This window comes from Populus nigra, chromosome 2, assembly GCF_951802175.1.
Source record: "Populus nigra chromosome 2, ddPopNigr1.1, whole genome shotgun sequence".
In the NCBI taxonomy this organism is placed as follows: domain Eukaryota; kingdom Viridiplantae; phylum Streptophyta; class Magnoliopsida; order Malpighiales; family Salicaceae; genus Populus; species Populus nigra.
In genome coordinates, this window is record NC_084853.1 from 45,513,155 (window position 1) to 45,537,778 (window position 24,624).

At 34.3% G+C, this 24,624-nt stretch overlaps 2 protein-coding genes and 1 pseudogene across 3 annotated transcripts; 2 read left to right on the forward strand and 1 right to left on the reverse strand.

Annotated features, from left to right (window-relative positions):
* Window positions 1-3,589: 3,589 nt before the first annotated feature.
* LOC133683022 (dnaJ protein homolog 2-like) lies at window positions 3,590-6,258 on the reverse strand (annotated as a pseudogene).
* Window positions 6,259-10,946: 4,688 nt separating this feature from the next.
* Window positions 10,947-16,825, forward strand: LOC133683023 (uncharacterized). The gene is made up of 9 exons (XM_062106540.1): window positions 10,947-11,092; window positions 11,297-11,460; window positions 13,724-13,921; window positions 14,607-14,700; window positions 14,905-15,034; window positions 15,327-15,496; window positions 15,594-15,879; window positions 15,966-16,132; window positions 16,439-16,825. The coding sequence occupies exons 1-9, from the start codon at window positions 11,086-11,088 to the stop codon at window positions 16,594-16,596; spliced, it is 1,374 nt and encodes a 457-aa protein (XP_061962524.1). The 5' UTR covers window positions 10,947-11,085; the 3' UTR covers window positions 16,597-16,825.
* Window positions 16,826-21,935: 5,110 nt separating this feature from the next.
* Window positions 21,936-24,212, forward strand: LOC133681774 (MATH domain and coiled-coil domain-containing protein At2g05420-like). Of its 2 annotated transcripts, none has more exons than XM_062104905.1 (6): window positions 21,936-22,175; window positions 22,380-22,509; window positions 22,801-22,970; window positions 23,068-23,353; window positions 23,440-23,618; window positions 23,826-24,212. In XM_062104905.1, the coding sequence occupies exons 1-6, from the start codon at window positions 22,157-22,159 to the stop codon at window positions 23,981-23,983; spliced, it is 942 nt and encodes a 313-aa protein (XP_061960889.1). In that variant the 5' UTR covers window positions 21,936-22,156; the 3' UTR covers window positions 23,984-24,212. The 2 variants fall into 2 exon arrangements, with proteins under 2 accessions (XP_061960889.1, XP_061960890.1); XM_062104906.1 differs by having other exon boundaries at window positions 21,940-22,175; window positions 23,440-23,606.
* Window positions 24,213-24,624: the final 412 nt, after the last annotated feature.

Sequence of the window (24,624 nt, forward strand, 5' to 3'; positions counted from 1 at the left end):
ATAAAAATTTGTTATTAATCATAAGCAAACCTACATCTAAATACGTGGATAAATAAAAGTTATCCTCCTTAAACCTAACTTAAATCCCAAGTATTATAAATCCTTACATTCACATGTAACTTGAACCCACGTTCTAAGTGGAAACATTGAATTGATTTTTTTGTCACATCTTCACCGAAACAATGCTTTAAGAGAGGAGCTCTTTGTATTACTAAACTTTTTGAAGATCCTTGGAAACTACCACTAGAAGAGTACGGACAATATGGCCACCATACATTTATCTTTTACGAAATCATATCCCTTCACCTATTATCATCCAAAATTCTTAAAAAAATTCAAAGCCTAACTTTGGGCCATCTCATATCTAATCTACGCAAGTCATTTTGGTCAAAAAAAAAAAAATCTCAAGTTGCTAGCTTAATTTGCACTTTTTTGAAAAACGTTTTACAATAAGTCTATGGAAATTTACTTAATTTAATTGGGATGCGTGGTCAAGTTGCATTTGTAGGTGAGATCTTAAAGGTCTGCCTACCAAAGGATATATGGGATTCCTATGTGTATTGCAGAATCTTTAGTGTTGTATGGTTTCGATCGAAGAAAATGTATATTTGAAGTGTTAGAGACATAGATGGCGCGCGGTCCTGAGTAGATTTATTTTTTATATCATAATCTCTTATATATATATATATATATCAATTTAAATATGCATATGATAGCTAAGTTTTGATTGAGATTTAGTCCATGAAAGAAATCTTCAGATAAAAAAGTGCTCAAGCAAATATTTATATAAATAAATATAAAAGGAAAGAAAAACAAGAGAGAATTAAAAAGTAATTTTTAATAAAAAAGAAAAGAGAGATTGGAATAATATATATATATATATTTCTCTCTCTCGAATCGTTTTCAATAATAACAGGTTTGACATCATAATTAAGAATTTTCCAATGTCTTGTCAAGATATCAATTTGATGACTTTTTGAATGGTCAATTAAGAGGTGCATATTACCTGGATGCGCGTCTTAATAATTAATAATTGCTACAATGAAGTATGAACTACCCTGTTTCCTGTTTTAAAGACGGAATGATTAAAGCTTGATCGAGATAATTAACAACGATTTCTCTCCTTAAGACACCAATTAAGATCATATCTTCTTCTTCTTCTTTTTTTGACAAATTGCCATTATCATCAGCCCATCTGTATTGAATATACTAGGCTGCCACCATATATATAAGCTTCCAAAATCATTGGAGGAGGAAACTCAATTGATCTTAAGATATATCCCTCATACAAGACAGTGGCAAATTCTTGGATGAACAAGAACCATCTTCATTAGAAACTCATGTTCCATTTGCACTCCAGCAGAGCAAGGCACAGTCTGACATAAACAAGTAGCTTGCATGTTAAAATCATCACTCATCATCGTCACCTTACGTCTGCAATTTGCCTTGCCATAAATAAACAATCAAATGCGTCCATGGTTGATGTCAGTGGCCAGTATTGGGCTCCATGCACGGCCATTTCAGCAATCTCAATTATTGAATTCTTGGTTGTATTCTCATGCTGGAGGTTTAAAAGAACACATGCTTTGGTTAGGGCATTATACAATATGAACACCAAGGAGATGGAGTACAAGATCTAATAGTGTTTAAAACCAACAACTCGATTAATTCATTCAACACGCACACTTATAACAAAACATACCTAACACCAAAAAAATAAAAAATCCCCACCCACCCATAGAAAAAACGTTTTGGCGTGGTCGTCTCAAGGCTCAAGTTGACTGCTTTCATATGCCAGATGATTGGCTGACGATGGAATGTGCTCGGTTGAGCCAACTTGTATGCACAGACATAAAATTTATAATCAAATTAAAATGTTTTTTTTTATTAATATGGGTATCGGGTTAGCTTGTATGTACTTCGATAAATCCTACCTATCCTAAAATTAACAACCATATAAACTTCTAATAATCTTAAAATTTATAAAATTTTAATTAATAACCTTTAAAAAACAAAACTAAAACTTAGCTAGTTAACGTCTCTCAGTTTAACCAAAACATTATTATATGGATGGAAACTGGGGTGGGGTTTTTTTTTTTTTGATATATGTGTCCGTGTCCGTGTCCATTTATTCGTCAAAGAAAGTTCCAAAGGGATTTTACACAAATGACGGAATTATTTTTTAAAGAAAAGAAATTGATTAAGTTTGCTTTTAGAAAAAAAGTTTTATACAAGTATGCTGACAATGACGCTGTCTGGATTGCATTTAGGATTGTATGAGTCAAGAGATATAAGCAGAAGCATCAAGTGAGACTTGTGTTTTTTAACATGGAAAATTTGATAATAATAAAAAAAAACCCTTTTCCTGTTTTCTATAAAATTTAAATTAGAAAAAAATGTTTCGAGAAAACAAATCTCATTTTAAACTACTTGATGTATTCTCTATAATTTTCGATTTCCTAGAAATTTTTTTCTTAAGAACTGAAAAATATTCCACAAGTAAACATGATCTAAATGTTTCTCGCATCCCTCCTGCGAAATATCAGAAAGCAAATACAGGCAACAAAACAACTTGTTAGCTTAGGGCTGTGACTCGAAACTTTACAGCAGTTTATGCCTTCAAAGTAGATGCATATCATGAACAATAGAAGGAAGCAAATTAACATGCCGCGAGATGATGGCAAATCCCTTAGAAGCAGGTTTTAGGCAATTTAAATAATAGTGAAGATCAGTGAAATATCTTGACAACAGGACCAGAATGACGAAACCAGGGAAACAGATATACGAAAAGAGCAACCAGGAGTGCTCCTCTCTCCGCACTGGCATGCATGCCAAGATAAAATAAACTAAGAAAACAAAATTTAAAGCAGATCCCACCAGTCTTTCGCTAGTTGGTCTCACAAATTCATTTCCAGACATAACAAAAACAAGCCAACACTTTCTTATTTGAGGGGAAGATATCCAGAACTCACTCTCTTGATCACAAATAAGTTGCAACTCCGCAACTGCATAGCACATGATTTGATAGGGCAAGATGATGATAATTATGACGAGCCAAAATTTTGGGATAGTACACGCAATAAAACATCTATGAATCTTTTTATGTCTATTATGAATATGGGTACATCTTAATTTTATTGTCAAAAACTTGAGACTAACAGGAGATAAATAACACCAACCATAAATACACAACATAAAGTGAGGGTAAAGAATCTAAGTTATGACATCAAAGCTGAAATTAATGTCTCAGCCATATGTTATTTTTCATTAATATTTATTTGTTAATAACATTATTATCTTAATATTGTTTACTTCTTAATATTTGAAACTTCTTAATATTTGAAACTTATTTAGATATGTAACTATTTAGATAAGTTACATAGCTCTTTAAATGAAAAAGTTTATGTTAGTTAAGTTTCTTAATTATATTGTAATTGATTTCATTTATAAATAAAAGCTAAGGAATGGCAGTATTCTATGAAAAACATTTTGGCCTTTGTTCTTTGCTGCAAGTTCTCTGTTCTTTGTTTTTCTAGTTATCATCAACATTCAGTTCTTTATATACTATTATCAACAGAAACACTACAGATTATAAATCGAATATAATTAGCTTGAGAAGACGAATATGTGAAACAAATTATGTCTTTACACTACAGATTATAAATCGATGCTAACCCATCGTTGCAGAATTCAGCTTGACAGAGAAACAGTAATAAATGGCTTAATGTTGGTACACTGCACTCAGGACGTGGATGGTTCTTCATCCTCATCATATGCCTCCTGCTGCTGGTGCTGCTGCTGTTTGTGCCTTTTCTCCTCCTCCATATTGACATCATGCATTATTGTCTCTTCGCATTGCTGAGGGGATAGACTCCCAGAGTCAGGGAACTCCACATTAAAACGGATATAAAGCTTGCCCTTCATGAAGGGCCTGAGATAATGTGGCATTCCTTCATCATTAATTGCTTTGTACTGACCTGAATTCAGAAGGATGTCAAGTGATCAAGAGTGAGGAGCTAAGAATGAAATTCAAAGAATAAATTTACAAGTAACACCAGGTTTTATGGTCTCGCCAGGATTTGATTTGATAGAAGCTGCCGACCATCAAGATGAGTAAGGGAAAACTGATACACAAAACCTCTGTTAAACTGGTAGTGCATTTCACATAGAGATCATCCAATTTCCGTTCAAAATTGGGGTGCTCTTTCAATTGCAATACAACAACAACATCCCCTTGTAATTGAGTCAGGCTGAAAATTGATAATAAAATGTGTCCATTCTTGCACCAGTTAGCAGGAACAGAAAACAAAAACCTCAACAATGCTGGTTCTTTTAAAACTAAAATCTTGTCCAAGGGGCATCCTATGGTAACCCCCCCCCCCCCCCCCCCAAAAAAAAAAAAAAGAAAAAAAAAAAGCTTATCTTTTCTTTCCATCTTTCATTTTTTTTAAAAATGCAATCTGACTTTACTTCCAGCTTCATCAGCTTGACCTTCAAAAACTATTTTCTGGCCATGATGCATTCCCTTCTCAACATGCACCTCCAGCACCATCTTTTCTTGTGTCACCTTGTTACCTCTGCATGGGGGGGCATTTATCCTTCTCACTAATGAGCTCACCTGCAACCATGATAGATGCATTTCAGAATGGAAACAGAGCAAAAATGAAGAAAGAGGAAGAAATCTGTTTCAGTTAATAACCTGAACCTCTGCATTCAGGACACACATGCTGCTGCATTTGTTGGACCATGCCCAATCCGATCTGTTGAATTGGAACTTTCATTCCGGAATCTTGGCAGCCATGACATGTCCCAGAGGCTCCACTCTTTGAACCTTTCCTGAAATATTAGCATACATATAAAAACAAAAGTCCATCCACCTACACACTAGACAAAAAGGTTTAAAACAAACCCAGGCTGGTATATAAAAAAAAAAAAACAGGGTGGTGAGGTATGAAGAAAAATACAGCCAATCTTATCAATGAAACTGCAACTTGCAAACTATTAAAAGAGAACTGGCGAGGGCCACACGGGCAAAAACAACTTTCAAGCGAACTAATAAAGTTAAGGTAAAAGAACATACCCTTTACATTTGGCACACAAAATGTTTCTAGAAAGAGAGTTTCATGGATGTTCCATTGTACAAGTCCTCTAAGGAAACCCTCAGAGAATGCACTCCATCTTCACCTTGCTTCAGCCTTCTTCCTCTTGAGCTTCCACCACCTGAAAAATAAGATACTTGAGAACCTTTATCTAAGAAAATTAGTCAATAAAAAGCAAAATGCATCAAGAGTCTTTCAGCCTCACCGCCAAAACCACCTCTGCTAAAAAATGATTTAAAAAGATCAAATGGACTATGACCACCACCACCACCACCTCCTCCCATTCCCTCCTTAAGTGCATCTACACCATATTGATCATAAATTTCTCTTTTATCTGGATCACTAAGGACTTCATAAGCTTGAGATAACTCCTTGAACCGGTAAAAAATTATCAATAGATGAGCGTCAGAAGGCACACATAAACAGACTAGATCAATCACACTATGCTAATGAACACCTTTACTTTCAGATTTTGCAACAATAGCACTAGAAGTTGATAAATAGATGATTGTAACAAAACACAAACCATTGCAAACTTGTTAGCACTGTGTTTTTATCTTGATGATGAAGGAAATTCAACACCCAGAGATCCATGCATGGTCTTCAACCAAATTTTTAATCTTTACATGTCACATATTTCTTGTACATGGATCGTAGACATTCAGACTTTCCTAAAGTGAAATCGATATTTTTGCAACCTAGTTTTAGTTATAATACGAAATAAAAGTTATGACTTCCTAAAAGCAAATAGCATCCACAACCATAGCAAACAAGCACCCAGAGGTTTAAAAAGAAAGAACTGAAAAACCATGACAGCAACTATTCATGTAGAATCATCATGATGTGATTGACAAGTCATGACTCCAATGCACCCTTGCCTCGGCCAGACGCAGATGTGAGCGCCTCTAGCACTTGGCTACCAGGCACAACTCAAATATGGTTCAGAGCCGAATGGGCATCACATACTCCTTGCACAACTCAAATAAAGCGGTTTTTAATAAACTACCTATTCAGGATCTCCACCTTTATCAGGATGATTCTTTATGGCAGCTTTCCTATAAGCCCTCTTCAGTTCATCTTGACTTGCACTTTTTGACACGCCAAGAACCTCAAAATACTTGGTGTTTTTACACATCCTCGGAACACTACGCCCATACATGATTACAACACCTCAACAATGCTGTTCCAAAGCTAGGTCAAGTCAGGACATCAAGAATAATCATCCACACATGAAATCATCAAACTCTAGCCTAACATAAAAAAAACTCATGTTCCGAGGGAGAAAAAAATAAAGGCCAAGCCCTCACCAACTAGCGATACTTAATCGTACACGCAGAAGAACACATGTATGCGCTATAAACCTTGCACTTCAGTCGTACACTCCAATCACTTTCAGTTGCCAATATCTTTTAGACATCTTAACTTAAAGTTCTCTAACCAATACACAAAATTAATAACCCTCAATTAGCCAAAACTTAACAAAATTAACAAAAACAAACCGTCCTTTTAGCTCGGAATTTGCTGTGCTGCACTCAAAATTGCTGCTTTTGTTACTGAATGCAAACAATCTAGCTTCGGTTAGCCAAAACTTAACAAAATTAACCCCCTTTTTAGCTCGAAATTCAGTGCGCTGCATTCAAAATTACTGCTTTTGTTACTGAATGCAAACAATCTAGCCTCGATTAGCCAAAACTAACCATTAAGAAAACCTAACAACAACAAAAAAAATAGCAACTTTTTAACTTTCCAGCCTCGGAAATCAGAAATTGAGACACGAAACGACAGAATCGATTATCACAAAACAATTATCCAACTAGAACAGATCAAAACAAAAAAAGAAAAGAAGATTGTAAATAAATTATAAATTACCAGTTAAACGCAAGAGGACGTTGTCGCTTCGTTTACTTCAGGTAGAGAGAGAAAGTGGAAAGAATTAAGCGAAAGAGAGGGGAATTTATAAGGTCCCTTGCTAGAGCTTTTTAACATCTCTCTCTATGTGTTGCTGATGCTGGCTACTATAAGAAAGAACTTGGGAAATCGGAATGGACCGGGAGCGAGGGAAGTCGTTAATTGTTATAATTAGTGTTTCCTTTCTAGAATAGGATGGCACTGTTGGCACGCGGGAAGATAATTATGAAGAAAACTAAACTTTTATCTTTTTATTGTTCATCAAAATTGAGATAATTATGGATTAGAGCAGTCTTATAAATAAAACTTGTTAAATATGTAGTTAATGGTGAGTTTTTTTTTTATAGGATATATTTAATATTAAAAGAATGATTAAAAATAGAATGATTCGTTGGTGTTTTTTAGACTATAATATAAATACTGATTGGTCCTTCATGACATAAAATTTTAACCTTTAGATTGAAGGTTTTTTTTTTATTATTATTATCGAAATAGTTCAAAGACAACTCTAAAATTCTAAATATTTAGCGTGATTTTTGAGGGGATGAAGAGAAAAAAAAAAGGAGAGGAAAGAAAACGTGTCTAATATTTTTGTCAAACCTAATATTCATGAGTCTGACATGCTGACCAGACCCAACCACCGTGGGTCCGGGAAGCATGCCAGATCCACTTAAACTTGAATTAGGCATGTTTAATATTATTATATTTATTATTATTATTATTATTATTAATATAATTCTTAATAAATTTGAAAAAAAATATTATTAATATAAAAAAACCATAAATTTAATTTGAAAACATGTCAGACCCACTTAAACTTGGGTTGGGCATGTTTAATAATAATATTATTAATATTATAAATATTATTATATTTATTATTAATAATATAATTATTAATATTTTTTTAAAAAAATATTATTACTATTGAAAAAACCATAAATTTTATTTGGAGGGTAAAATTAGAAATTATTATTATTGTTAATATTATTAATATAATTATTAATAAAGTTTTTTTAAAAAATATTATTACTATTGAAGAAAAGCCATAAATTTGAATTGAAAGGTAAAATTAAAAATTATAAGAACTTAGGTTAGACATGTTTAATATTATTATTAATATAATTATTAATAAATTTTTAAAAAAATATTATTACTATCGAAAAAAACCATAAATTTAATTTAAAGGGTAAAATTAAAAATTATTGTTGTTGTTGTTATTATTATTATAAAAAAATTAATTAAGCATGACTGCCTTAGGTCTGGAAGGCTCTTGTGTTTGGCATGACCTCCAGATTCAAAATGCTTGGGTCTGACATGGCCAAGTCGCTTGGATCTTGATATGACATGGATACAAACCTAACGGACTTAAACCATTCTTTATACTCAATATTTTTTTTGACATTTGAAAAAAAATGATATTGACCCGTTGCGGAGCGTTGACCAATATACTAGTTTTTTTCTATGATAGGGTTGTCTTTGTATTTAATCACGTGTGAAGTCTCGTTATAAAACTTAACTTTCGTGAATAATATAATACATATGGTTTTTTAAAATTATTTTTGAAATATATTAAAATAATATTTATTTAAAATTTATTTCTGATATCAAAATATTAAAACAATTACAAAATATAAAAAATAATTAATTTAAAGCTATTTTAAAAAAATCATGAATAGACTCAGGGGCGGAGCAAGAGAAAAACATTAGGGAGGGCCAAACTATAAATTGGGGGGCCAAGAAAAAATTTCATTATTACAAATACAAGGGAGGGGCATTTTCTTGCAGGGGCCGGGGCCCCTGCCAGCCCCCCCCCCTCCCGGCCCCCCCCCCCTCCCTCCGTCACTGAATAGACTACAATATCAAACATAATCTTAGACTTTACTATCACACCTTCAGTTAGTGAAAAAATCCGATTATTTTTTTAGAAAAATATAATAAAACGTGTTTATCTATGCGTTTTTTTATACATTTTAAACTACAGTTTAAACTAAAAATATTACTTTAACTGCCTTTTATTTTAACCATAACTCAAAACAACTCAAAACGCATAAATAAACATAAACAAACAAGCTAATTTCGTTTGGGTTCCAAACACAACGAGACGCCAGTTCCCGGCATGCTGGATTCTAGAGCATCATTATAACTTCCTAATGAAGATGCACCACATTATGTAATTAATGAACGTCATCCATCTTGATTTTCTTTCCATCTTCTTTGAGTTAGATACATTGTGCTTTTCTATTTTATTTATAAAATACCATAAAATTTCTCCTTAAATGACTCTCCTTTCATTCATTAAAAGTAAAATCTCCGGGCATTTAAATCAAGTCTCGGAAGAAATTTAGTGTGGTAGTAATTTATGAAAAAATAAAAATAAAAAACAAAAAGAATATTTGAGAGGAAAGAAAGTTTTATTAAGTGTTTTTCTTTTCTATACATATTTTCTTTTTTTTATACATATATTCTATACTTCTAATTACAAGTCTATTTATAAGTTTAAAATTTTAGACAATTAATGAATTAAACTACCTAAAATAACCAATTTTAAACAGGCAAAAATAATTTTACAGACTTAATTAGTCAATCGTTTCTGAATTAATTAACTAATTCATTTAATTCAATCGATTAATTAATTTTCAACTAGTAGAACAATTTTTTTTATCAGAAAAATATAAATCATGTTTACTTTCAATATCAACATAACATGAACATGATCAAACAAAATCCATCACCTAACTCTTCACAATCTCTGTTTCATCCATTATTGTTCATCTACTGTGTGGAACGACATCATAATTGACTAATTCATTTAATTCAATCGATTAATTAATTCCCAACTAGTAGTATAATTTCTCTGTTTTTTAGAAAAATAAAAAATCATATTTACTTTCAAGATCAAACAAAATCCCTCACCTAACTCTTCACAATCCCTGTTTTATTCATTATTGTTCATCTACTGTGTGGAACGACTTTCATTTATTTGTGAATGTGATGTCGAAGTTTCGGATTCGTTCATCTTATTCTCTGATTGTCCCATAGCCATGTGAACTTGTCTCAAAGACTTTAAATGAACTGTTAATTAATCACGATTAAGTTATGGTCTTTCTTTAACTATCAAAATTTTCAAGTTGATCATTTTATATGTTTGATGTCTAGACTTGTCTGTTTTTATAAAAGTAAACTCTATCAGGTAATGCATGCAATCACCCATGTGGTTTGCCCATCCTTAGGTTCAGGATCTCTGTCTAATTGATCACTTTGGCCACGAGTCACAGTACGTATTCTACAATGGAGAACAAGAACAAGTTCTGCGATTCTATGAGCTCCAGCGGACTTGGTATGCTTCTTGTTTTTATTTTGGACAAGATTGGACAGTTGATTTTGAGCGGTCGACTTTCCCTATCTAATCCTTTTTTCTCCTATGTTCTTCGGGTGAAATGCGCCTGGATACTTGCCTGGTGTGAAACTCAATATTCTATGACATTAGTCCTCTATTCACTCCCTTATAATCAATCATTGATGAAACACTTAAACGAATTGCTTTCTAGTAATCAACTATAGAACCTGTCAACAACTTGATCTATTTAAAAAATAGATCAAGTTCTCTATTCCTTCCAGCTCTTCAAAATCGTTGTTTAATCGATTATTGTTCATCTGCTTTGTGAACGAATTTTATTTATTTGTCAATGTTTCAGACCCTTTCATTTTATTCTCTGATTATCCTATAGCCCTGTGAACTTGGCTCAGGCTGACTTTAAAATTACTTGTTAATTAATCCCTATAGCCATGTGAACTTGTTTCAACTGGACCTTAAAATGACTTGTTAATTAATCAATGTTTAAGCTATGGTATTTTTTAACTGTCAAAATTTTCAAGTTGATCATTTATTAGTCTAATGTCTACATCTGTCAATTTTCTATATAAGTAAACTCCATCAGGCAATGCTATCACCAATTTAGTTTGCTCATCCTTAGGTTCAGGCTTTCTGTCTAATTGATCCCTTTGGCCATGAGTCACATTACGTATTCTGCAATGGAGAACAAGAAAGAGAACTGCGATTCTATGAGCTCCGGAGGACATGCATGGTATGCTTCTTATTCATATTTTGGAACTCTTTTCTTTCGGTTTGTTGTTAGTGATCTGTCATGTATATGATGCTTTTCACTTTTGTATATCATGACCTACAAAAGTTGATCCTATCATACAAGAATTCTGATATGCATGCCGCTGGTTTCTCGTTAATCATAGATGTGTTTTCAGCCTCCAAATTGTTTCCTTTTCTTTTTCAGGAGTCAAAAGATCCGAAAGAGATCTACCTCCAATGCATTACTCCCTTAAGATAGAGTCATTCTCCTTACTTCTGAAGACAAAAGTCGAAAAGTATGAATCTGATGTTTTTGAAGCCGGAGGCCACAAATGGTTTGTTGATCCTCACCACCTTCCTTTGACTAATACTTGATTCTATACGTGCAAAATTGCCAGGAGACTGGCGGTGAGAAAAGAAAACTGTAGGAGGGGTGTTGGGCGTGGGCAACACAGGTGTATTGATGACAGTAGACCCTATGGATGAAAGGGGCGTTTTGTGAAGGAATTCATGTGTTAGAAGATGACTATGAAGATCAGCATACGAGAGAGGCTTTGTTTTGGTCACAAGACTTGTTACTAAGTCCTTAAACTCTCTTCGAAGGCCACAAAACACATATAAGTAGAAATCCTCCAGCGATACTGGCCGACCAGTAGTAGTTAATTCATCAAATAACGCCTTAGCCTTTTGCATAAACTGAGTTATCGACTCATCACCTTGCCGAAGAACTTAAAGGGAGCCATGAAGTTGCATAATACACGAATTAGATATGGAAGCTGGAGCTTGCTTAAGTGGGCGCCAAACAGAACTTGAAGTTTGTCGGTCAACAACAAGATGGAGAACTTCCACGGATAGAGAAGAAAGCAAAGCACTTAGAATGAGTTGGTCCTGTTGTTTCCAACGAAGAAAGAACTGATTTACCTGAAGAGAGGTACCATCAACAGTAAGAACATATGGAGAGGGACAACAGTTTGAACCATCAACAAAGCCAAAAACTCCTTGACCTAGGAGATATGGCTTTATCTGCATTCGCCAATATAGATAATTGGTGTTTGTTAACTTGAGAGAGATGACTTGGTGAGTGTGGGAGAGGGAGACAATGTTGGCGACAGAATCTGCAGTAGCAGCAGTAGAAGAGAAAGGTTGTAGCAGAGGAGAATTGGTTGGGTTGAACAGGGGCCACGCCCCCATCTGTAGGCTGTGGCCACGACAGAACATAGGAGTTGGAGGAGGCAGGGGCTGCGGTAGAAGAGGAAGCCGGCACCGCTGGTGCTGTACGTAGGGAGGCAACTTGTGGCTGGGATGAGAAGTCCATAGCAGAGAGAAGAGAAAGTGTTTTAATTTGTTTAGGGCTCTGATACCAAGTTGAGAATAATAGAATGGCTTAGGTTGTGCCTTAGCCAACCTTTCTTATTCATATACATGTGGTAGAACACGGCAGTAACTGTAGGGATTACAACATTGGAATAATCTTACATTAATTTCCTATTCAGACATATACATTCTATAATAAACACCCACGATTTCTTGTTCGTCGATGTTTTACAAAGGCAACGGGAAATGTTCACACATCACCAATGGAAACACCAACGGTTTTTTATCCGTCGATGTTATCCAGAGGCAAATGGAACTGTTCACCTCCCAAGTCGGTGATGTCAATTAAAGTCCTTTGTGTTAGTTGCAGGTTACCAAGGGAATTACAGATGGAATGTGAATTTTAAAGCATGAGTAATTAATGCATCTCTGATCGTGTGTACTATTTCACATTAGCGGGGGAATTAGCAATGGATTGCGAAAATTCCGAAGGGTTTTTTTGAAAATTTTAGAGAGAAATGAAAATTTCAAGGTGAATTCACTAAGAGAATCACCGATGGATTAATTAGAAATATTATTTAATAGTCCATCGGTCAATCCGTCGGTAAAAACACAGTATAAATCCCAACAAGAGCCCCTTCAATTCATTTTTTCCTTTCGTTCAATTTTCTTCGATCACTTCTTGTTTTTTCCTCTCAATTCAAGTGATTGTGCTTCAATTTCTCATTCTATCTTGATCTTCAAAGTTTAAAAGGTATGTATTGTGATTCTCCTCACTTGTTATGATTTTCTATATTTCATCTTTTCTTCGGTTTATTAACAGTATATTTTTATTTTTTTTTGTATTGTTCGTAGATAAAGTCTAAAAATAAATGCACTATTAAAGTAAGCATTTTTCATTCTTAAAGTTTGTAGTTTTGTTTTTTTAACTTGCATATTTTATTGTTTTTATTGCTAATGATTGATTGTTTTGTTGAATTTTAATGGATTATTTTTAAATTTTCCATATAAATGTTAATTGAATATATAATAAATTTAATTTTTTATCTCAATTTTATTGTATATATTGCATAATAGAGTATTTGATTGTTTTATTGAATTTAATTGTTATTGTTAAATTTATATAGATGGCAGTTGAATATACAAGAATAAATTATTTTTGGTATAAATAAAATAATATCAACCGGTTTGTGGTATATATCTTGTCAATATTTGTAGGTTTGATTAATTTGGGTAGTCTCTAGTATAGGAGAGATTCTGTCGATTTTTTTTTAAAAAAACATATGTGATTGTGTAATTATTCATCAAATTTGTGTAGATGCATAAAACAAAATCAACATCAGGTCATGAGCTCATGGCCAGAGCTAGTTCTTCTAGCAGCGATGATGATGTGTCATTAAGTGCTGACCAAGAAGAGGCACCTGCAATGACTTACGACGCTACCTCTTCCAGTGCGGTTCCACAATGTAGAGGCTGTGTCCCTTCACAGCGGGATCAATTCACCCGCAAGTATGAGGCACATTGAAAGGATGACCTTTTAATGTAAATTTGTTTTGAAGTTTGTATTGATTTGAGTTTTTTTTTCTTTTAATGTAATTTGTGAACAACTAATTAATATTATTTTAATTTTATTGATTTTCAGGTTTATAAATATTGACCCATCCTAGTAATAACATTGGATTGAAATTGTTGATGGGATGGAGTGATAATTTTATGTGGATGGCAAAACTTCATTGGTAAAACTGCTCATGGCTTGGAATAAATTTGTCTTTTTGTGTACTGGCCGTCGAAGAAATTGCCCTTCGTTTTCTTGGATCGGGAGAAAAAAGGGAAGGAGGTTAGAAATTTACAATCGAAGCAACAGTATACTTCAGTTGACTGGAGGTCAATAGGCAATAGTCTAACTTGAGCTTATCTATTAGGTTCTCCAAACGGGCCGGTCTTGGCTCTTTCCGTGCTTATCTTTTTATATGGTATAAAGTGATTCTTTATAAAAGTGAAACATAAGAAATATAAAATGACTTGTTAATTAATCCCTGTAGCCATGTGAACTTGTTTCAACTGGACCTTAAAATTACTTGTTAATTAATCACGACGAAGTTATGGTCTTTTTAACTGTCAAAATTTTCAAGCCACTAATTGACTATATGAGTAAACTCTATCAGCTAATGCTATCACCAATTTAGTTTGCTCATCCTTAGGTTCAGACTCCCTGTCGAATTGACCACTTTGGCCACGAGTCTGCAAAGGAGAACAAGAAAGAGAAGTGCGATTCAATGAACTCCGGAGGACAGGGTATGCTTCTTATTCATATTTGGGAACTCTTTTCTTTCAGTCTGCTGTTAGTGATCTGTCATGTATATGATGCTTTTCACTTTTGTATAGCATGACCTACAAAAGTTGATCCTATCATACAAGAATTCTGATATGCATGCCGCTGGTTTCTCGTTAATCATAGATGAGTTTTCAGCCTCCAAAATGTTTCCTTTTCTTTTTCAGGAGTCACAAGATCCAAAAGAGATCTACCTCCAATGCATTACACCCTTAAGATAGAGTCATTCTCCTTACTTCTGAAGACAAAAGTCGAAAAGTATGAATCTGATGTTTTTGAGGCCGGAGGCTACAAATGGTTTGTTGATCCTCACCACCTTCCTTTGACTAATACTTGATTCTATATGTGCAAAATAAATGTCCGGTTGAAAGATAATTATTAATTAAGATTAACATAAATTAAAAACTAACATAAAAGAGAAGAAGACTAGAATTCTCTTTAATCTGTTTATTATGAAGTGTTAACCTAAATACAAAGAGATTATATACTGAAAATACTATTCTACTTTTAATAAATAAAACAAAAACAAATGTATTATTTAACAAAGTATGCTATTCATCAACTGATAATTAATTTTTCTTGTTTCCAGGAGGTTGTGTCTTTACCCAAATGGAAACACTAAAGGAATAGGGAAAGGCTTTGTTTCCCTTTACCTGCAAATAGAAAATACAAGCAATCTTCGTCATCGGTGGGAGGTCACCACCGAATTCAAATTGTTTGTGCGTGATCATATAAATGACAAATATTTGACTGTCCGAGGTGGATTCTTTTACTAATAATATGTGCAACGCTGCAAATGTTTTTACTTTCTTGTCTTTATGTTCTTGAATTTAAATGGAGAACCACTGTTTTGTAGAATCGGATGCATCAGTAAAACGTTTTCATGAGATGAAGACCGAATGGGGTTTTGATCAATTGCTTTCCCTTGAAACATTCAATGATGCATCTAATGGATATCTTTTCAATGACTGCTGTGTTTTTGGAGCTGAGATTTTTGTTATCAAACCAACTGGAAAAGGGGAAGTACTTTCTATGGTTAAAAAACCTGCAAATGGTTCTTTAACATGGAAGATCAGAGATTTCTCTAAATTAGATAGGAAGTCATATTTATCCAAAGCCTTTACTGCCGGAGGCAGAAGTTGGTATGCTGCCTTGTAATCACAAACGTTTCTATTTCAGAACCTTTCTGGAGTTTTGACGTTAATTTTGGCTCTCCAAATTGTTTCAGGAGAATAGACGTTAGTCCCGAAGGATATGGTGATGGAAAGGGAAATTCACTATCTGTATTCCTGGAACTAGTTGATGGTGGTAAACTTCCTCCAAAGAAAACTGTGTGGGCAGAATACAAGCTACGAGTTTTGGATCAACGCCATGACAACCACGTCGAAAAAACAAGTAAACCACCCCATAAGACCAGCTTCTTTATTAATAAACATGTTCTCCCTTCTTTAAGAATCACAATTCAAGAAAGGGCAGAGCGGATAGATGCATATAGGTTTTTTGTTAGATATACTTGAATGCATGAGATTTTTTATAAGAAGTAATGTCGAGAAAAATATTTGGAAAATTAAGATTACACATGCTGCCTACAGTAGTTGTGTTCTCTACGGTTGCTTACAGGCATGAAAAGTTTTCCGTCTTTGCCAGTTTTAGTTATTGAACTTCTTATTGACTGAAGTTTCTAAATTTTTTTTCTTGCAGCGTCACGTTGGTTTACCTCCTCCAGTCATACACGTGGTTTCCCCAAGTTCATGCCACTGGGAGATCTCCGTGAAGTCTCCAAGGGTTATGTTAGGAATGACACTTTAATTGTTGAAGCTGAAATTCTTACCTTGTCCGTGTCCAAGCTTTTCTCATGAAAATTGCACGATTTCTCATACTGAAATCGTCACTCTGTTATTCGTATCAATAATTAACCTCGCTGTTTTATTGTTAAGTGACCTTTCTATGAAAAACCATGTGTTAAGAATAAGAATCTATTGGATGATAAACTGCAGGACAGTAATTGATTCCTAATCTATTGGAATGACTGTAAATGCTCTTGTATAAATACGTGATGTGATCAATAATATAATTCATTCCAGCAAATTCTGTTCTCTCTTTTCAATTCACACCATGCGTTGATTTCTATCAAGGATGCAACAGAAATGGACATTGTCCATCTTTATCTTTATCTTTATCCTTTCTTTTTGTCGTAGTAAACGGGCCGTAACTAAGAAACAACACGCTACTACGTTTACTTGGATCGGGAGGAAAAAAGGGAAGGAGGTTAGAAATTTACAATCGATGCAACAGTATACTTCAGTTGACTGGAGGTCAATTGTCAATAGTCTAACTTGAGCTTATCTTTTAAGAAAAAAGGAATGCGTGAACAGTCCTTTTTGTTTGCATTACTTAGTTAATTACAAGTTCTAGATGGAGGATTTGTTGTTTAATTAAGAAATACTAAAAGTCTTCTTGGAGACTACAAATCTTTTTCTAAAGAGAGGTGAATCATATTTATATAAACAGATTAGGCAGGATTAGCCTGCGTCTCTGAAAAGAAGTGGGTGAATAGAAGAGAGGACATGCCAAGCATATATACACATAGCTAGATTTCAGCAGCATTTGTTTATGTATACTCGATGGCCAAGACATTACCTAACCACCGATACATCCCCTGTTTTCCAAACAATTAATAATTGCATGTGTTTATTTTTCACCGTTGAATCTACCTGAAAAACTTATGATTCAGAATTTAATCCAAGCTGGATTTTAAGTTGAGCTGAAAAAATATTGACTCGATAAAAACTATTTTGACTCAACTAGGTTTTTTTTGAAACTCGATTAAATTATCCAAATACACTCTAGAGTCTAAACATGATCGAGTCAATCTTGGGACAACTGGGATTTTACTCACTTATTTGGGTCCATAAAATGCGTTTTCTGAAAGGTGAGGTTTCCTCGAATCCAAAAAAAAGAAATGATCGAGTCAACACCAACAAAAAAAAAACATTATTGGTCCATTCGGTGATCCACTAACGTAAACTCTTTTTCAAATTAGTCATCTATTTAATAATTATGCTTCTATGCAGGGTATTTGGTGAAATTTCTTTAAATACGTAATAGAGATGGATAGTTAATCCTGGGTTTAGTACATGTTTTTATCAATTCTTTTTAATATATAAATTAACTTGTAAAATTTCATGCCCTGCGTTATCTTAATCACGTGGCATGATTTCTCTTTCAGGAATCTTCACTGCAGCAATAGTGTTGTTCACTGATTTAAATGTCCTCCTCAGCATTGGTAGAAGCAGAAATGCAAGGAGATAAATAGACCTAGATAAAGTATATTGAGGAACTGACGTGATGAAAGACCTAGATAAAGCATAGAGATCATCTTAACTTTGACATGAAAGAAGGATTTTATTGGTATTGAGATTCTAGGCATAAAATATAAAAGGATGAAATTCAAAATAAATATTGTTATTAAGATAAAAATTTTTGAACAAAAAGCAAATGTTTCCCTAATTGCAGGAACATAAAAAACATTAGACAAAGTGAAAAAATAATGAGGTGTATATATTTTTGTATGACCGATATGAGATACGGGGATTCCCTTACCATCACCAACATGCAGATTATCATTACTGAGATATGGTTCTGAGGCAGCCAAACCTTCAAGGTCAGGCGTAACGCATTGATTTGCACCAGTGTCCCAAAACCAATCGACAGTACCTGTTGTCATAATCCAATTTTTTACCCTTTTATTTTAATTATTATTATTACTATTATTATTATTTACTGAAAATTGATAAAAAAAAATGAAAAAAATGATGATGAAAAACAAATAAAAATAAATAAATAAAGAATAAATTAAGATTCGGGTTAAGGGCATCATGATTGGAAGTTTTGGGATTTAATTAGTTTTATTAATCAAATCAAGAGATTAATTGAAGAATTGATAAGTTTTGAGGCTTAATTGAACTTGAAATTAGTTTAATTTATGAAATCAGGGGCTTAATTGAAGAAATACTAAAGTTTGGGGCTGATTTGGGTTAAATCTGCAAGAAATTCAAGTCCAAGGACCATTCTGTAAATGTTTCTAAAATCCAGGGGTCCAATTACAGTTTATCCAGGGAGCTTGAGTACAAAACTTTCAAAACTTCAAGGATCGAAACGCAAATGGCCATTAACATCGAACGGCATTAATTCAAACAGAACCACTCGTCTTCTTCCGCTCATCAAACCAGAGAAACGGGCGCCCCTGCCATCACTACTCCTGCAATAATGGTCCTGGGTGTCTTCATTATCAAGGAAAACGCATGCCATTCTCCCACTATAAAAGCCAGAGAAGGGATGCGCACCGGTGGGGGGAGGATATGAAAAAAAAGGAACACGGGGGACAAAAAAAAGACATGAACGAAGAAAAAAGAGAGAGAAGCAAACGAGACAGAAACAGGGGAAGAAAAACCAGAGAAAAAGCCAGAGTACCCCAGCTTCGCCTTCGTCTTCAGAGCACAAAAACAGTAGGCAAACGAAAACAGAGAGACTAGAACACAAAGACAAAAGACCCGAGACAGAGGACAGACGAGCAGAAAAACCAGAGGAGAAAACACGAAAAAAAAATCATTAGAGAGAGAGAGAGGAAAACCCAGGAAATAAACACACAAAGAGAACAAGAGAACAACCCAGAAGGACGAACCAGAATAGCAGGACTGTTGTTCCCCTGTTTCTTCTCAAAGAAACAGAGGAACACGTAAGAACCACAGAAGACAGGGACGAAAGAACAAACACGGTGAAGAAGGACTAGGGAGCACATAACAGAGGAAACCAGAGGAGAAAGCAAATAAAAAACAAAAGGAAGAGAAGAGATTCTTCCAAAGCCAGTGTTATTCCCAGTCTTTCGCCTCCAGCAACGCCTGCAGATCAGGTAAGTTTTTCGTTCCCTCCTCTTCCATTTTTCATTACAAAGTCACTGTGCAGCTTGAATTTAATTAACCTTTCACTGTGCACACACGCGTTGCGTGTGCCTCCTGGCTCCTGCTGGCCAGCGGGGTCACTGGCTTCGGCCAGTGACCCCGCTAGGCCTGTTGGGTCTAGCCCAGGCACATGGACTGTGTTAGAACCAATCTAAAAATAAAAAAAATAAAAAAATATATATAGAAAATAAGTAAAAAGTATATGCATGTATAAAAATAAATCTATTTTATTTTTTCATTGACGTTAGAGATATAAATAAAAATACTGAGTTAAATTTATAGCAACGTAATATTTACATACGCCATAATTGAAAATATCCGTAGTTGAATATCCACTGGCACTAGAGTTAGGAATATTTCAAGTAAACCAACAAAATATTAGCAATTTATGACAAAACCAGTAATGCAGCCTGCCTCAGGCAGGACATTTAAGGAGTGATAATATCTTCTCTTTTGCATAACCAGTCCTGTATCATAAAATCTTTGCTAATTAGTCAGGGTTCCTAGTGACCATAATATCAGGTGACGACTCCTTAAACAAGATCATTCCCCATCCAAGAATAGGATGCCAGAAATCCGTTTTTTTCCATGAAAATTTTTAAGGTCGTCATGATGTCGGGTGTGATATCTGTTGAGGAAATATTACGCAGCACCAGATTGGCACTAGGCTACTGTACATAGCCTCGATGCTAGAGTTGAGGGCAGTGAAGAGCTGTATGGCCGAATGTTTGGCATAATTGGGAGCGTGGATTCTGCCCTCTACTACGCTGCCAATTGCCCTGTCAGTTGCCTTACTTGCCATCACTATTAGAGGAGCTAGGGAGGCTGCGGAAATCAGGTCCTTGTTTTTTCCTCTCAATTCAAGTGATTGTGCTTCAATTTCTCGTTCTATCTTGATCTTCAAAGTTTAAAAGGTATGTATTGTGATTCTGATTGCTTGTTATGATTTTTTATTTTTCATCTTTTCTTCGGTTTATTAACAATATATTTTCATCTTTTTTTGTTTTTGTATATTGTACATAGATAAAGTCTAACAATAAATGCACTATTAAGGTAAACATTTTTCATTTCTAAGGTTGTAGTTTTTTTTTTAATTTGTTGCTTATTTTATTGTTTTTATTGCAATAATGATTGATTGTTTTGTTGAATTGTAATGGATTATTGTTAAATTTGCCATATAAATGTTAATTGAATATATAATAAATGTTAATTGTTTTATCTCAATTTTATTGTATATATTGCATAATAGAGTGTTTGATTGTTTTGTTGAATTTAATTGTTATTGTTAAATTTTTATAGATGGCAGTTGAATATACAAGAATAAATTGTTTTTGGTATAAATAAAATAAAATCAACTTGTTTGTGGCATATATCTTGTCAATATTTGTAGGTTTGAATAATTTGGGTAGTCTCCAGTATAGGAGAGGTGCTGTCGATTTTTTTAAAAAAAACATATTTGAGTATGTAATTATTCATCAAATTTGTCTAGATGCATATAACAAAATCAACATCACGTCATGAGCTCATGGTCAGAGCTAGTTCTTCTAGAAGCGATGATGACGTGTCATTAGGTGCCGATCAAGAAAAGGCACCTGCAACGACTCATGACGCTATCTCTTCCAGTGTGGTTCCACAACGTAGAGACGGTATCCCTTCACAACGGGATCAATTCACCCACAAGTACGAGACACATTGGAAGGACGATCTTTTAATGTAAGTTTGTTTCTAAGTTTGTACTGATTCGAGTTTTTTTTTCTTTAAATGTAATTTGTGAACAATTAATTAATATTGTTTTAATTTTATAAATTTTCAGATTCAAAAATATTGAGACTGTCCTAGTAATAACATTAATATTTAAATCATTGATGGGATGGAGTGATAACTTTACATGGACGGGAAAATTCTATTGATAAAACTGCTAAATATTATAGTGGCTTGGAATAAATTTGTCTTTATTTGTACTGGCCGTCCAAGAAATTGCCCTGCGTATACTTGGATCGGGAGAAAAAAGGGAAGGAGGTTAGAAATTTACAATCGAAGCAGCAGTATACTTCAGTTGACTGGAGGTCAATAGGCAATAGTCTAACTTGAGCTTATCTATTAGGTTCTCCAAATGGGCCGGTCTTGGTTCTTTCGGTGCTTATCTTTTTATATGGTATAAAGTGATTCTTTATAAAAGTGAAACATAAGAAATATAAAATGACTTGTTAATTAATCCCTGTAGCCATGCGAACTTGTTTCAACTGGACCTTAAAATTACTTGTTAATTAATCACGACTAAGTTATGGTCTTTTTTAACTGTCAAATTTTCAAGCCACTAATTGACTATATGAGTAAACTCTATCAGCTAATGCTATCACCAATTTAGTTTGCTCATCCTTAGGTTCAGACTCCCTGTCGAATTGACCACTTTGGCCACGAGTCTGCAAAGGAGAACAAGAAATAGAAGTGCGATTCAATGAACTCCGGAGGACAGGGTATGCTTCTTATTCATATTTGGGAACTCTTTTCTTTCAGTCTGCTGTTAGTGATCTGTCATGTATATGATGCTTTTCACTTTTGTATAGCATGACCTACAAAAGTTGATCCTATCATACAAGAATTCTGATATGCATGCCGCTGGTTTCTCGTTAATCATAGATGAGTTTTCAGCCTCCAAAATGTTTCCTTTTCTTTTTCAGGAGTCACAAGATCCAAAAGAGATCTACCTCCAATGCATTACACCCTTAAGATAGAGTCATTCTCCTTACTTCTGAAGACAAAAGTCGAAAAGTATGAATCTGATGTTTTTGAGGCCGGAGGCTACAAATGGTTTGTTGATCCTCACCACCTTCCTTTGACTAATACTTGATTCTATATGTGCAAAATAAATGTCCAGTTGAAAGATAATTATTAATTAAGATTAACATAAATTAAAAACTAACATAAAAGAGAAGAAGATTAGAATTCTCTTTAATCTGTTTATTCTGAAGTGTTAACCTAAATACAAAAGATTATATACTGAAAATACTATTCTACTTTTAATAAATAAAACAAAAACAAATGTATTATTTAACAAAGTAGGCTATTCATCAACTGATAATTAATTTTTCTTGTTTCCAGGAGGTTGTGTCTTTACCCAAATGGAAACACTAAAGGAATAGGGAAAGGCTTTGTTTCCCTTTACCTGCAAATAGAAAATACAAGCAATCTTCGTCATCGGTGGGAGGTCACCACCGAATTCAAATTGTTTGTGCGTGATCATATAAATGACAAATATTTGACTGTCCGAGGTGGATTCTTTTACTAATAATATGTGCAACGCTGCAAATGTTTTTACTTTCCTGTCTTTATGTTCTTGAATTTAAATGGAGAACCACTGTTTTGTAGAATCGGATGCATCAGTAAAACGTTTTCATGAGATGAAGACCGAATGGGGTTTTGATCAATTGCTTTCCCTTGAAACATTCAATGATGCTTCTAAAGGATATCTTTTCAATGACTGCTGTGTTTTTGGAGCTGAGATTTTTGTTATCAAACCAACTGGAAAAGGGGAATTACTTTCTATGGTTAAAAAACCTGCAAATGGTTCTTTAACATGGAAGATCAGAGATTTCTCTAAATTAGATAGGAAGTCATATTTATCCAAAGCCTTTACTGCCGGAGGCAGAAGTTGGTATGCTGCCTTGTAATCACAAACGTCTCTATTTCAGAACCTTTCTTGAGTTTTGACGTTAATTTTGGCTCTCCAAATTGTTTCAGGAGAATAGACGTTAGTCCCGAAGGATATGGTGATGGAAAGGGAAATTCACTATCTGTATTCCTGCAACTAGTTGATGGTGGCAAACTTCCTCCAAAGAAAACTGTGTGGGCAGAATACAAGCTACGAGTTTTGGACCAACGCCATGGCAAACATGTCGAAGAAAAAAGTAACCATATAGGTTTTTTGTTAGATATACTTGAATGCATGAGATTTTTTTATAAGAAGTAATGTCGAGAAAAATATTTGGAAAATTAACATTACTCATGCTGCCTACTGTAGTTGTGTTCTCTACGGTTGCTTACAGGCATGAAAAGTTTTCCGTCTTTGCCAGTTTTAGTTATTGAACTTCTTATTGACTAAAGTTTCTAATTTTTTTTTCTTGCAGTGTCACGTTGGTTTACCTCCTCCAGTCATACACGTGGTTTCCCCAAGTTCATGCCACTGGGAGATCTCCGTGATGTCTCCAAGGGTTATGTTAGGAATGACACTTTAATTGTTGAAGCTGAAATTCTTACACTGTCCGTGTCCAAGCTTTTCTCATGAAAATTGCACCATTTCTCATACTGAAATCGTCACTCTGTTATTCGTATCAATAATTAAGCTCTCTGTTTTATTGTTAAGTGACCTTTCTATGAAAAACCATGTGTTAAGAATAAGAATCTATTGGATGATAAACTGCAGGACAGTAATTGATTCCTAATCTATTGGAATGACTGTAAATGCTCTTGTATAAATACGTGATGTGATCAATAATATAATTCATTCCAGCAAATTCTGTTCTCTCTTTTCAATTCACACCATGCGTTGATTTCTATCAAGGATGCAACAGAAATGGACATTGTCCATCTTTATCTTTATCCTTTCTTTTTGTCGTAGTAAACGGGCCGTAACTAAGAAAACAACACGCTACTACTGGTTAAGGATACCCACACCATATCAGCAAAAATCAAAGAAGAAAATGCCGTCTGGAAAGTTGCTAAGAGGGTGAGCTCCTAGCTCCAAACCGTGACTATAATTAGCTAGCCAATTCGCACAGCAGCTGCCTTCGTGCAGTGAACTTCCCAATCTTTGGATAATAAACTTTCTTAGTTCTTGTAAAATAGGATCCATCTTTGTTTCTTCATTTACGTCCTTTGAGTTAAGTGAATGAACGCATTTTTACAAGGTGGCTGCTATTTGGCTCG